Raw genomic sequence first — 15,546 nt, 5'->3', positions numbered from 1 at the left:
GGATTAATTAAGAGAAAAATTAAAGAAAACTACCTACATAAAAAACCATGTTTGTCTTTGAGGTTTTGTAAAACTGATACAAGAAAACCACTGTAGAAAAAACATTTTGCAAAAAATTGTTTAATCTAGTTCAGCAACACTGTGTCACTGGCTTATTTATTCACGCCTAATAGGTTTTTTTTGCAAATACCATAGACTTTTGGATGCCTTTGATGGAAGGCCAAGGATTAAAAAAAAAAAATCTTTGCATTGTGTATTGCTCACATCCTCTCCTAAAGTAAGTACAACTGCTTGCCGTGGGACAAACTGCAGATATTTCACAACACTGAAAATATAACCCCTGTCCATGTTTGTAGTAACAGCACTGTTATTCATTAATGATTTTTTTTATATCATGCTTTCCATGAGACAATGTACCAGAAAAGGTAAACTCCTAATTTTATGGTCTATCTTCATAGGATATTCAACTGACAGTCAAGATTTGTTTTTATCATCTTGTATAATGGCCAGTATATTGGTGCTTGCAAGCATCATGGCAATGTTTCAAACCTGAGATTCCTAGGCCCCCATGAATTGATTCCCTATTTCTAATTCTTGATTTCTTGCCCTATGACATCCTTTATTCTTCTCTTTTGCTATTTAGGCAATTCTCTAAAGTATATTGTTTTGTGGGGAACCATAGAGATATGGCCATTTTCACTACAGTGATCCTTCCCAACCATTTTTCACAAATTCTGAGGCAGAACTGGGTTGTAAATTTTAAATAACAACATTGCTGTGCCTGCCCAGTTGGATCAGGGCTGAGACACAAAGCACTGGAACTTTTCTTTACGATAAAGGAATGCTAGAATACCAGAATAAACAACCAGGCCAGAAATGAAGGTTCAAAACTTTATGTGCCACAAGGACTCTCCAGCTCTCTCCTGCCATTTCCGGATTTGAATTAAAATATTTATTTATTTCCTACCACCATATAGCCGCTCTGAGCCCGGCCTTGGCTGGGGAGGGCGGGGTATAAATAAATTTATTATTATTATTATTATTATTATTATTATTATTATTATTATTAGTGTACATGGTCGGAAGTGGGTTGCTTGTGTGTAAGTGGGGGGGGGGGAGAACGCCTGTATAATACAGAATAAATATATCATAAGGGTATCCAAGAAACACTAACACATCAGGTTGTCAAATACATATGCTGTCCCTAGTGTTTCTGCTTGTTAAGGGCTGCCAATCTACTACAATCTTGTTTAAAAAGACAACATGAATTTTAATCATGGCACAGTTCCCTTTGACCATTTACCTATATAGCTTTTCTTTCGTTGCTTGTTAGACGTTTGTAATTTTCAGATTTTAGGAATGATCACTCCAATACATTTTTGGGAATGTGCCCATTTTAAAACCCAATGATTCCTGTAACTTTTTACCATCGGGATTCATATTAAAGTGAAGAACTCCGGATATTTTAAAATTAATTTGCTAATTTTGTTGTGTACCTATTGTTTCCTCAGGGATACCAATCTTTTTATTTGTCAGGTTTATTCTAACCCCTTTGCTAGAGGTTCTTTAGCCAGGACAAATAATGAGGGGGGAGCCTTTTTTTGCTGCCCCATTCAACACATTCAATTCCTCTAATCTTCAAACACTGCTTTCCATTCTGATACAAGCACTCATAAGATACACAAACTAATTGCTGATATCCGCTCTTTCAACAATTCAAATTAACACTTCCATTCCAATTTATCAAGCACCTTAATGGCATCCCAAGGGAGCATTGCTAATGGTTGTTTGTATATTTCCTTGTATTAAGTTGTCTTCAGATAGGCTGTTTATCTTTTCCTTACAAACCATACATGATCTTTGTGCATGTAATTAGAGGCTATATTTACCAATTGTTCCACTAGGAGGCTAGTAAAACATGGAAGTGAAGTTGTTACCAGGGAGATAGGGCGATAAAATGCCACTACTTAATTATCTTTATTGGCTTTCACTAAGACTATAATCCTTGTTCGTCTCCGAGAACTAATAACTGATCCCCCTTCTTTTATTTTATTAAGTAATTTGGCCAGAAGAGAGCTTACTAAATATTTTGCAAAAAAACCTACTTAGGTATGTGCCCAATCCTGGCACAGTATTCAGTTGAACGTTCTTTTATTACCAAGGAACTACATGTGACATTCCAAGGGGGGACCTATTGGGTTGTTTTTATTTTTATTATGTATTTTGAGGTTTTATATATTGATCTTATTCTGTGAACCACCCTGAGACCCCCTGGTATAGGGTGGTATATAAATTGAATGAAGAAGAAAAGAAGAAGATAACCTTGCAAAAGTACAATAGGTATTGTGAGAAGGAGAAGAAGAAGAAGAAAAAGAAGAAGAAGAAGAAGATAACCCATCTTGGGGGAGCAGCACATTGAATACCCCATGATCTGTGGGTTCAGGCCAGAGGATATACCTCAAGTTTATTCTCTTATCCAAACATAAGCAAGTACAAACATAACCCATCGAGAGAAACGACGTCAGACCAAAAGCACTTTGCGGACTAAATACTTTTCACCAGTGCTGGCAGGTTGGTCTTTCTAAAGCAGCAAAACGAAACATGAATCCTAAGATTGTGATGTACTTTGATTGAAGAAATTAATTTTAAGCACAGAATAAACACCATGAAAATACTGTGCCTCTCTGTCAAGAACAATATGACCTAAAATTGTGCCAGAAGACTAAGCTTTGCAACGAATTTTTTGTTGGGTGTGTTACATTTTCTGTTTTTCTTCACTTAAAATATTTTTACAATCCTGCTTAGTTTGAATTGCATTGCTACATAGAATGCCTTTTCATGCAGGTTTAATTTCTTTCTAGAATCCCTGTGATATTTATTTGTTGAATTTATATCCTGTCCTGCCTTCCAAAGTGGTATTTGTTTTGCGGAGGAATGATCCAAATTTAAGAGTGTTTTATGAAAAACCACAAAATTCATACAACAATAAAGATTGTTGATGGGAACGGCATGTATGCAGCTTGTGGGTATTCCTTGATCTAGCTTTATTAATTTATTTAAATATTTCTATCCTGCCCTGTACAATTTATTAAAACATTTCTATCCTGCCCTGTATAATTTATTAAAATGTTTCTATCCTGCCCTCTCTAATATGACCCACCAAATGTTGGATTCCCAATTTCCACCATCCCTGACCATGACTATTGGCCATGAGATCTGAAAATTAAGAGGATCTCACTTACAGCCCATCATTTCCAGGAGACCACAGCTTCCGATCTGTACATTATACATATTTAGCACACATATTTAGCGGTACAGCCTCTTTAATTCACTTAGGTCAGCAAAAAGCCTTTAGGGGATCTGCGACTGGATACTAAGCTGTTTCTAAGGACATACGCCTTAACCACTTGCTTTGTACAATACCTTTGGTAATAGCAAAATGCATAATTGTATTATATGGAAAAAAACTCCACGTATTCATTATTAATACATTATAAATTAAAAACAGATCCAAACAGACAGCATTTTGCTGAGAGCCGCTAAAGGATCAGGCATGCGCTAGATATGGCTTTTACTGTTAATGAAGTTCAGAGGGCACTTATTTTAGCAGAATGCCATTTGTTCAGGATTAATGCAATGATCTTTGGTTTTAAGTGAATAAACATTACATACTGGACCAGCTGAATTCGGGATTTGAGAGTCCCAAACTAAATTTAAAGAAATGAACATGTTCTCTCTGCTCCACCCCCACCCCCTTTTCAAAATGTGACATGAAGCACAAAAGTAGAAAGATAAATAAAACGGGCACAGAAAATAGAACATGGAAGCTTTATATTTTGGAACTGTGAGCAATAGTAACATGGTCAAAATCCCCAGTCAGCCCTATCCTATAAATGTTTACTCAGGTGTAAGTCCCACAGAGGTCCAGTGTGGTTTACTCTCAAGTAAGTGGACACAGGCTTGCAGCCTAAGCCATGTTTCCCTTCAACAAATCTTCTGACAGAGAAGATGGAAGGAAAGCGAAAGGCCTGCTTTTCTTTCAAACTGATTCTTCCAAGCAGGAAATATTGGAGGAGAAACTCCTCAACTACAACGGCCATCTTCTACCCACTTTTTTGGGGGGGAAGTCCCACTGAGAATTACTCCCAAGTAAAAGACGCTAAAAACATGAAGGAAAAATGGGTCACTATTGGGGGGGGGGGGAATACCAACTTTTTTTGTCATTCCTGTCAGGTTTTATGATTTATGGGGGGGGGGGTTTCGTAAGAGAAAAATAAAATTTGTGTTTAAAAACAACTACATAGAAACCAGGTGCTTAATTGTCACAACTTTTCTCTTTGTGAGGAAAGAGGGAAGATTACCCTCCACACACACACACACCATGATGGTGCTTGCGCTTAATTTTTTTCCGAACAGAAGGGCGGGGGGACAAGAGCCTTCGTTTCACATTAATCTGAATTTGAGCCCCACTGAGTTAAATAGGATTAACTCCCATGTAACTGTGTACAGGATTGCAGCTTAGGGCAAAGTCCCCATTTTCTGTCCCTCCTCCTGTGTCGCCAAACGCCTCACGACGTTTTCCCGCCTAAATGAGTCCTCATGCTGGAGGCAGTAGAAACACAGAGAAATAATAATCCGAGCAGTCATTGCTTGAAGACGGATCTTCAGGGTGCTTTTATGCACCCCCTTTTTTCCCTTTTTTATTTTGGCTTCCACTTAGAAGTAATAAAATCCCTCTTTTTGCTGACCCCCCCCCCTCGGGTGGGCGAGGTGTTGCTCGACCACAGCTAGCAGTGCCATCTTGCATTTCTGGCTATTGTTTTCTATGAAAGGTCATAACTTCCAGTCTTGGGGAGGACAGGGGTCAAGGGTCTGAAGGAACATAAAAGTTGGAAGTTTTTTTGTAAGACCGACGCAAAGTCTGGCTGTTTCCAGAAAGGGCACCGCCGCCTCAGAGTACACACGGTTTCTAAAAGCCACAATTCCTGTACATCGCAACACCAGGATTACCTGTGCACTTCTATATATTTATCTCTAACCAACTCTGTTTGTATAAGTATGCTCAGAGACTATATAAATAACCAAGCAAACTCGACATTATAATAGCACCTCAATTTTGAACCATCGGCATGTAGACTTTTGTGTATAAAAAGGGAAGGGATAGTTTAGTTCCAGAGTAATGCAATCTCAATTTCTATGCACACAAATATGCAAAAAGAATCACATTACATGAAAAAAAAGATTACAAACTACTATGGGGGGGGCATCTTCATGGTACATTTATATTACTCAGGAATTTATTTATTTTTTATATTACTCAGGAACTGTCACAATTAGAGGGAGGGGATCATGCTCCAAATCTCTTAGCCTCATCTGCCAAGAAGTGATCACAATAAATTGCTATGATGCCTGAAAAGGTTATTTTTTGCAGGTTCCTCCTCACAATCTGTCCACTGAGTTTTGGGTTTTTTGAGGGGGATTGAGTTTCATTCTTGTTCTGTTCTTGCTTCAGAGGCTGCACCATTGCCCTTATAGAAGTAAAACATGGTGAAACTGAATTCCTCAATTCTGAGGCGGAGAAGGAGCTGGCTGAGGAGGCAGCTGGTTTAAATTGTCCCAGGTTCTGCAACAAGAGGCTTGCCATACGTCAGAAAAATTCCTGCCATGTCCTGGTTTTCGGGCATAAAAATGGTGTCAGGGGGGCGGCGGGGCGGGCAATTTTGCCAAACTGGCAAAATGTCAGGGAAAACGCAGACGTTTTGCGGCCTTCTTTAAAAAAAAAAAAAAAAGCTCAAGAACTTTGTGGGTGTTAGGAATTTTACTTTTTGAAATATGGACACCCTATGCAACAAGTAGCATTTGGTAACAAGAATCCATGAAAGCCCAGAGAACAGTGAAGGTGTTACAACAAATGCCCCATGGCGGAATTCCCTTGTTCCTTTCTCTCTTATTTTTTTTTACCTCAGCACAGTAACATAACAATGTGGGTGTTCTAGGGTTGCCGTATTTCAAAAAGTAAAAACCAGGACACCCTAAATGTTGTTGAGATTTTTTTTAGTAGACAAATAGTGGTGCAACAACGTTATATTTCATTTTCAGACAAGCAGTTTACTTTTCAAATGTTATCAGAAGAACCAGAATTCAGGGTCAAATAATTTCACAGAAACCGCTTCTTAAAATGCTATCGGAATATTAATGCTTAATTAATTAATTAAATTCATTTATAACCAATGAGCTAGGCCAGGACTGAGGCAGTAGTCCTAAACACACTTACTAGGGAGTAAGCCCCATTAAAAGAAAATGAAGCTTACTTCCAGTAACACACATAAGATTGTGCTTCAAATCAGTTGCGCCTATGTGCTATTGCAATCGATGTGAAAAATTAGTCACCGCTAACTTGCCCGATTGAATTGAACAGGAACTAAGTGCAACACACTTACTCTAAATCCAACCCAGTATGGTTTCAATATGTCTTGCATTACGTTATTACAGTACAAGGACATTTTATTTCATTGTAGAATGCATGCCTCAGCCAGTCAGTGCAATTAAATGTTTTTTAATGTCTCTTTTTTAAAAGCAAAACAAAACTGCAGAGAGGAAGGATCAGAAGTTTGCAGTGACTGAAGAGTAATAGCACCGTTATTCCTGAACTCTTGATTTGTGTGAAAGGTTACGTATTTAAAACATTTTTATACTATTCTTCAACAATAGTGCCATGAAAGCTACTCTAGGATGTTCTGAAGCCAGCTAAAAAGTCCTCTCTTCCATTGCTGAGTACTGCACCCCTGATAGAGGAAGTATCTGAAATAGGACTTTCTGAAGGTATCTGAAACAGAGACCTTCTGTTAGTCTCAAAATGTGGGTTAGATTAGCATGGGAAGAAGCACTCTTTCAGGTTTCATAAGTAGGGACACATGATGGAGTATGCAGGGAATGGCTAAAAGCGCTATCAGCCAGAAGGCCCATTTGAATTAAGCAAATATACTTGGGGCTGTTTTCAGAAAGTGGTTAACAGTGCCCATTGTGTGCTGGTGATGTTCTCAACCCACAGTGACCAAGAGCTATTAGCTACCATCTACATGGGGTATAGGGACGTGGGTGGTGCTGTGGGTTAAACCACAGAGCCTAGGGCTTGCCGATCAGAAGTTTGGCGGTTCGAATCCCCGCGACGGGGTGAGCTCCCATTGCTCGGCCCCTGCTCCTGCCAACCTAGCAGTTCAAAAGCATGTCAAAGTGCAAGTAGATAAATAGGTACCGCTCCGGCGGGAAGGTAAACGGCATTTCCGTGCGCTGCTCTGGTTCACCAGAAGCGGCTTAGTCATGCTGGCCACATGACACGGAAGCTGTACGCCAGCTCCCTCAGCCAATAAAGCGAGATGAGTGCCATAACCCCAGAGTCGGCCAAAACTGGACCTAATGGTCAGGGGTCCCTTTACCTTTTACATGGGGTATGCAGTTTTAGCCCACTCCATGTTACTATAGTAGCTATACCGATCAGTAATGGGAAGACTCTCTTCCATTTTTATTGCAATATGGGAACTATGTGTGGCCTTCTCTGGTGGAATCCACACAAATATAAAAAATGTCATGGAAATGCTTTAAAAAAAAAAAAGTTTTGAAAAACACATTGAATTTTGCGTAGCTCACTGACACCATCTAGTGTCACATTTGTATATTGCACTTTACAACACATTTAAAACGTTTTATTTGCAGCTGTGCCCTCTGTTTATTGCAAAAAACTATGGCTTTCTCCACATTAGAGAGTACTCTGGGATATCCCTCACTCCAAACTTAAATTAAGATTTTCACGAATAGTGGTGGAACCACTCAGGGCTTTTTTTCGAGAAAAATAGTTGCCGGTACTCACCATGAAGTTGTTACAGTAAGGGCCACACTTTTTAACATCAAAAAAGATGTGCTGTTACTGCATACCCTTTAGTGCCCCCCTTAAAAAAAACACTGGAACTACTGTATATTTCTGTTCTTAAAATGTAAAAAAGTAAACAGAGAAGTAAAGCCTACCATGCTGAATGACTGAAATACTGATCATTGCTTTTTTCTTTTTTCAAGAAATGAATCATGCCTAGTGCTGTGGCCCTAAGCAAGTTTATGGGGAAATAAGTTTACTTTAAATGTGTGGCCTCTTATTCCAAGTAACTATGTTTAGTACTTTTCTTTAAAAGCTCTGTAATTATATTTTTCATCTTTTAGCACACTCCTATGGTAACTGAAGATCAAATGAAAATGATGTCATTGCTATTGTCTCATATGGAAAAATGATAAACATGAATAAGAGAGCACCATGTTACTCAAAATGCATTTTGTTAAATGTATGTTGCTAATGCTTAAAATACACAAATAGTTTGCATAATTTTAATTATAAGTTGGTTTAAATTTCAGAAAAGGTCTCATCAAGTTTTGTTACTCAGAACTGAACATGGAAAGTTTACAAACACTTCTATCCATATCAGAAGAGATGGAAGAACCATGGCCAAAGAAACTCAAAACAGATAGTCAAGTGAGCTCAAATGAGCAGAGGCAGCTGCTTAAAAGTTTATGCTATGCAGAAAAGAAATCACCAGACACACATCTAGGTTTTCCTGAAGGTTTTTGGGATTTTAGTCAAAACGATTTGGAATTGCAAGAGAAAAACAGCACAAAAACCAGCTTAAGACAGGATCTACGTTTTAGACTTTGTATGAATGCCCATTTGCATTCCAGATTGTTAGGAAATACACTATTCATAGAAAAATGGGCACTTGAAAATGATTACTGTAGCAATTTAAAAGATTCTGGTTCTGAATTTAATGAAAATATTAATTCATTGGTCACAAAACCTAAGCCTTGGACCATTTTTGCTAAAGAAAAAGAAAAATCAATAGACAGTGGCAACATTTCAAAGGAGATTGCGTTACCATCAGTAAATATACTTTCTTACGATATCTTGGCAGAAAATATTGTTGCAAGACAAGAATATTTACTTACAGATGTGCCAGCATTTCAAACTAATGAAAATGGCACAGGTTGTCATCATGTACATGGAGAAAAAAACCATATTCCCAAACCAGTTGCAGATGGTGGAAGCATCAGTGACAAAATCCCACTGCTATGTTTGTTAGCTGGCAATTTTATGAAAGGAAGAAAATCAAACATTGGATCGTTCTTATATGAATATAAAAATGTGGGTGAGGATGAAAATATTTTATTCCGCAAAAAGCAAACAAGTGCCTTGGCAAAGAATAACTTAAGAAGGAACAAAGTATATAAGCACATGTATATATCTTATTCAAGAAGCTGTGGAGTTGTAAATACCAAATTAGTAAAATGTGCTGCTTTTGAGTTATTTTTACATGATTGCAGCACTGCAGTTGAAAAGAATGCCTCAATATTCAGTCATTTTTTTCTGCTCAATACCCAACAAAGGGAAATATCCAATGGCACCAGTACCATGGAACACTTTGAATTTTCCAGATATACTCTAGAAGATGGTAGCTTTTCAGTAGTTGGTAATGAAAAAGAACAAATGGCAAGGCAACTTATAATTTCTAACAAACACATTTTCCCAGAGAATGATTTTCGCTGCTCTACTTTATGGGGGGGGAGGTTGTGTAGTCCTACAGTGCACAACCTGTCAGCAAACTTCAGATTATTTAACTATTTGACTTCAGCTCCACTCAAATTTGGGAAGTGCAGTATTCAACAATCAAATCTTCCAATGGTGAGTACAATGGAACCAAATATACAAAAGAGAACTGGAAAATTCTTCAATGAAAACAAATCTTTTCCTGTTAAAAAATTTAAAGCTTCTCATTTTATTCCAAGAGCACATAGCAAAGCACAAACAAGCAAAAGCAAACGTGTCCCAGAATATAGAAGAACTTGTAGCAGAGCAATGATGAACAAAACAAGGAATGGTAATTGTGAAGACTGTGGTTCTACTGAAATGAAAGTCAATTTTTATCCATTTGACACATATAAACAAATTTGCCTCAGTACTGATTCAGAGGAAATTTTATTTATAGGAAATGTGATCTTTAATGTTGAAAATAATAAAAAAGATAGCAAAGGATATTTTGTTCCTGATAAAAGAATAACTTGCAGTGGCTCTGATACATTGACTTCTAATTGTGTTCTCCCACAGTTATATACAATTTGCAATCCTTTTTTGGAACAGAAAAGCAAAAGTAAAAATTCTAAGTATCCCAAAGATATAAACAACAATAGTAAAAGGCACACATGTGAAGACAACAACATGCACTTCCCTATTAATGGCCTTAATTCTGGAAATGTACTCAAATATAATGGTGACCAGTATTTTACTTCAACTGTTTCTTATGATATTTGCATAGATCAAAATAGACCAGTGAGTGTCAAAGCTCAGAGTTACAAGATTTCCCGGCATGGAAAAAAAAGAAAACTAAGTGGCTTTGTATTTGAAAATAGTAATAGTGTTTTACCATACCCTGTTTGTAGTTCTAGAATCTCTAAGAACTTGAAACATCCTATAGTTAAAAAAGTAGAAAATCTGAATTTATTTAGTATTTTACTAAACAGCACACATAATTCAGAGCTAACGTCTGTGAAACAAAATGCCAAAGATGTGGATAAGAAAGAAAAGTCAACTTTTGAGCAGAGTTATGTAAGCAAAACAAACCAACCTCAGAATATAACTACGCTATGTTTCAATTATGGATGTGGGGAAAGGGTTAGTTCTAAAGACACATTAACAATGACTGCATGCACAATGAAACAAGGCCATTTTGAAGATGCCATAGAAAAGCATTTATCTTCTGAAATTAAAAGCAGGCACGAGTTTGAACTGAAAAATCAATTTGATCTGGTACTGGAAGAGCTTTTCATGTTTAATGAAATTAGTAAGGAAAATGTGGGAAAAGAAATGTGGAAATGTAGGGACAGAAATTTTTTGGAGAAAGATCCCCTTGTATTTAATCATTCTGACAGCATACTAGATGAAGACTCCAGAAATATTTTTGAAAATAAAGCGAATGCGACCTTCACCACTACTGGTAGTACTGTGAACAGTACTATTGTAAAGCATACAACTGGGATGAAGCCAACTATGAATGAAGAAAGTTTATTTAAGAACACAGTGATAAAAAGTCCTGGAGAGCAAGAAGTACCACATGACCACTGTCCTTCGAGTGTAACAGATGAAGAAATGTTCTATGCACCCTCTCAAGGTAACTATATTATTATGCAGTATGATCACATAGTTGAATTGGCCTTCTGTTGCATGTGAATCAAGAGGAAAAGGATGTGTCAGACCTTTCTGAATGTGCTAATGCAGATGACATTTTCAAAGTAACTAGTAGGGCTGGTTTCAGGCTTGAGGGGCTTTGGTGGGACCCATTCTCTATTGGTCCAGGCCAACTTACCGGGCAGAAGTGACAGCTGGCAGCAGTGTCACGTGGCTGAAGGACACCATTTAAGATTTCAACAGTGTCACAGAATGACACTAAGGTTGCATTCCCATCCCGACTTACTTGGGAGTAATTCAGTAGTCCTTACTTTTGAGTAGATATGGTAAATATAGGGGAAGTGTAGGCATCAGGAGTAGACTGGGTCAGGGTACTGGTGACCGGGAAGCTGTCTGGAGGTTCAATGTGCTGTTTCTGGTCCTGATAACTGATTAAAGGCATCAAAAGGTTATCTGGCATGGCATCATACTTTGCTGTGTAATGTGCAGTGTGCATTTGCTAGAGCAAAACACCAGTTCAACTTTAAAAAAATAAATATAATACTAATTGTGAGTTTATTTTTTACATTTAAGAACATGGCGATTCTCCTTGTAAACAACCTTTCACTTGGAGCCCAGCATTTGTACCTCATACATTTATGGAAGAAAGAAGCTGCGATTTAAGAAATGAAAGAGGTAAATTATTCTGATTTTAGTTATTTACCATAGAAAAGTTGTTACCTTATATTTATTTTTCAGTGTAAATCACAGCAAGTAGACATTTTGCAATATGGGATTGTTTGTCTTGTTTGTGTTCCAGGTTCAATGGTAGAAAATGAAGCATATTTTGCTCACCGAAATGACAAAAAAGGTACGAAATATATGGAGTGAATATAAAAATGGTTAATGTCTTCTCTATTTTGCTACATTTTGGTCAACTGTATTTGCTCCTCCATTAGATATTTATTACAATATGAGCCAAAGTACAAACTTTTCAGGAGAAAAATTAGCCTAAATAATCAAGTAATCAGCGTTATTCATAATTGGGCAGCCCTGCCTGAGGGCTCCTCTGCCCAGATTCGGTTCCCTGATTGGCGATTTCAGTCTTTTGAAGTCTGCTTGCAGCCGTGGTTTGGATTCACACTGCATCTGCAAACAGAGAAAGCAGGTCTCTCTGACAACATCAGTTGGTTGATTTGCACTGACAGTGAGCCCTCTTAGCTGCACTAGGCTAGGGGATTCCTTAGTGCCCCCAATCAAAATAGGACTTTCTGAAAGCAGAGATCAGCTGATCAGCTCCATCAGTGAACCCAGCTTGAATAGGAACAATTGGAGGTTAACTTTAAGCTCCCAATAGTTCCGTTGTTGTCACATCATTGTAGTCACCAGGCAGAGGGCCTTCTCGGTAGTGGCACCCACCCTGTGGAATGCCCTCCCATCAGATGTCTAGGAAATAAACAACTACCTGACTTTTAGAAGACATCTGAAGGGAAGTTTTAAATGTTAGGTGTTTTATCGTGTTTTTAATATTCTGTTGGAAGCCTCCCAGAGAGGCTGGGGAAACTCAGCCAGATGGGTGGGGTATGTATATATGTATGTACAAACAAACAAACAAACAAACAAACAAACAAACTATTATTATTATTATTATTATTATTATTATTATTATTATTATTATTAATCTGCCTCATACTGTGTGGGGCAGGTCAGTGTGGTCTTTTTTTTGGGGGGGGGAGGGCATTGTGTGCCAATCTGGGACCTGTGCCTCACCTAATTAGTACTGTGGGCCAGATAACAACCCTCTCCTGATGACAGCTCTCCTCTGTGTCATATTCCCATCTTCCATTCCTCTCCCCCCCCCTGTGGTTTTCTGCCCATGAAGCTAAAAGCAACTGTGGGATGGGGGATCTGGAGGAAAAATCAGAGTAGTGAGGGCTAAAATTCCATTTTCCTCTTCTATCTAAGGATGGGGGAAGGAATGCTTTTAAAATGAATTTATACATGGAATTTGGCAGATCTGACTTGATTGAGCATTGTGGTTGTTGGACCACCTCTTGAATGATTGCTTATGTCAGAGTCATGTGTGCATTATCTCAGCCAGATGGGTGGGGTATAAATAATAAATTATTATTATTATTATTATTATTATTATTATTATTATTATTATTATTATTATTATTTTAAAAAGAGAAAGCCTGGCTAATTATATTCAAAATCATACACAAGCAATAGGCACATTATATGTATAATACGTGTAGAACAGTCAAGCCCTCTGCAGTACTATATTTCCGTAGCACAATTTTGTAAATATAAGTGTTTGTGTACAGTTATATGAATTGCTGCATGAATCTGTTTATGTACCGGCTACTTTAGGAAACTTGGACTGTATATGTATAATAATATTGTAGATATACTAATGCATATAGTATGTAAGAATTGTAATTATCACCACAATATTAATGTTGGAAATTCCAATATCAGTATTTGATCTAGGTAAGAAGAAGAAGAAGATTGTATTATTTCTCTTGGATACTGTACAATAGATGCCCATGATGCACACCAAAATATACATATATTTATTTGTGGTGGTGGTATTCATAATTCTGCAGCCTTGATTTGGCTTGGACTAAGAAAAACTTCAAACTCTCTTAATGAGAAACTATGGTGAGACAGGGATACACATACAAAGTGCTTTCAGTTTTCATAATGCAGTTTCATATTTTTTTATACAGATTTTTTATTGGATGGAATTGTAAGAGTACAGCCTCTTAAAACATGTCGTGGTCCTTTAAGAGTTGGATTATCAAAGAAAGCTAAGCCAAAACAACTTCATCCATATTTGAAATAGTTCAATATACCATGTTTTAAAAAGCACTTTTTGAACCAAAACCATTTACAGTTTTTAGTACATTATATATATGTTATAAATATTTTTTGGTTTAAAAGGTTTTAATAATAAAAGTCCTGTACAATGATATACTAAGATATGAGTGCTTCATAATGTAGTTTTACAGCATTTATTTATATAAGGATTCTGTGAAATTTCTAAACTTTAATATTTAATATGATGCAAATTCATTGGATAAATGCATTGTCTTTGTTTAAGCTATTCTTGTTTCTTAAAGTACACTAACAAAATGTAGCAGCTTATAGCATTTTATTAAATAATCAGCCATTTTTAATTATGTAGATCAGCTTTAATTCATTATAGAATACACTGGTCAATAATGATTTAAAGTCATATCATTCACACAAGGACTTCCTGTTGCACAACATAACTTTTTCTTTTATCCGCAAAGACCCCCATAATCTGCTATGGAGGGTTGGGGAACTCCCAGAACAGGTTTTGGGGGTGCAGGGGAGGAGGAGAGGGGGGGAGAAGCTTTGTTGCATAAGCAGACATCCTTGTGAGAATGAAGTGACTTCATTGGATAAGAACCCATAGCCTTCCTTATTTATTATATTCATATATTCTTCTTAAGAGAACTTGTGTCTTGATCAGCACAAACTAGGCTATATGCATGGCTACTGCATATTAGAATCTCTGCACAACTAAATAGTTGTTTGGAGCTACTACCTGTCACAGAGTTGGGAATGGAAGGGGAAAAGATTGTATTCACTTTTCCCACTTTTCATATTCTGGCAAATGTTTTAGCAGTGTATTCCCCATTTTATAAGAATTCTCATAAAGGTTGTTGCCTGCTCACCTTTGCGCATTCCATGAGCTATTTTAATCCAAATAAATAGAATATCTCAATTTGGGATGACAGGGTACTATAGAGTTGTTTTACTGCACATGCCATTAGTATAAGGATCACACATTTAGTTGCATATGTGGCTTAGCTGACAATTCATGAATATTCAAAGCCAATGACAAATAAAGAGAATTGCTTCCTATTAACAATTAACATTCACATAATGGGCAACCCCATTCCCCTTCCCAGCTGCTGCCAATCTCAGAAACTTTATAGATAGTCTTTCCCCTGCCACAGCATGCCACCAAAGTTGTGTTAACAATTGTATTATCTGTGATAAAATCCTAAAGGCAATTGGACCAAAGTTAGTTGTGAATGAGTAACTTATTCCGTTGTTTTTAGTGAGGCAGTGCAATCCCATAAATGTATATTCAGAAGTAAGTTGCATTAAACTAAAGGAGACTTACTTCTGAGTAGACATGAATAGGAGTGCACTGTTAGGCACAGGTGACTTTAACTAGATGGGAACCAATAACTTCAAACCCAGTTCCAAAACAATCACATTGTTTGTCTCATTGAAACATAGGAGCTAAATAGTCTTACTTTACCTTGCTTTGTGTTTAAGACCAGTTTACTGAGTGATTCCTAAACTCT

The 15,546-nt window shown here is 37.3% G+C and overlaps 1 protein-coding gene across 1 annotated transcript; it reads left to right on the top strand.

Annotated features, from left to right (window-relative positions):
* The first annotated feature begins 4,260 nt into the window (after window positions 1-4,260).
* On the top strand, window positions 4,261-13,913 carry RAD51AP2 (RAD51 associated protein 2). The gene is made up of 6 exons (XM_083495548.1): window positions 4,261-5,646; window positions 6,578-6,669; window positions 8,406-11,201; window positions 11,792-11,893; window positions 12,018-12,068; window positions 13,691-13,913. Exons 3-6 carry the CDS (start codon window positions 8,438-8,440, stop codon window positions 13,738-13,740), a joined length of 2,967 nt encoding a protein of 988 aa, XP_083351674.1. The 5' UTR covers window positions 4,261-5,646; window positions 6,578-6,669; window positions 8,406-8,437; the 3' UTR covers window positions 13,741-13,913.
* The last annotated feature ends 1,633 nt before the right edge of the window (window positions 13,914-15,546 follow it).

This window comes from Podarcis liolepis (assembly GCF_965112155.1).
Source record: "Podarcis liolepis genome assembly, chromosome: 3".
Lineage (NCBI taxonomy): Eukaryota > Metazoa > Chordata > Lepidosauria > Squamata > Lacertidae > Podarcis > Podarcis liolepis.
This window is presented reverse-complemented; position numbering and strand designations above follow the sequence as displayed.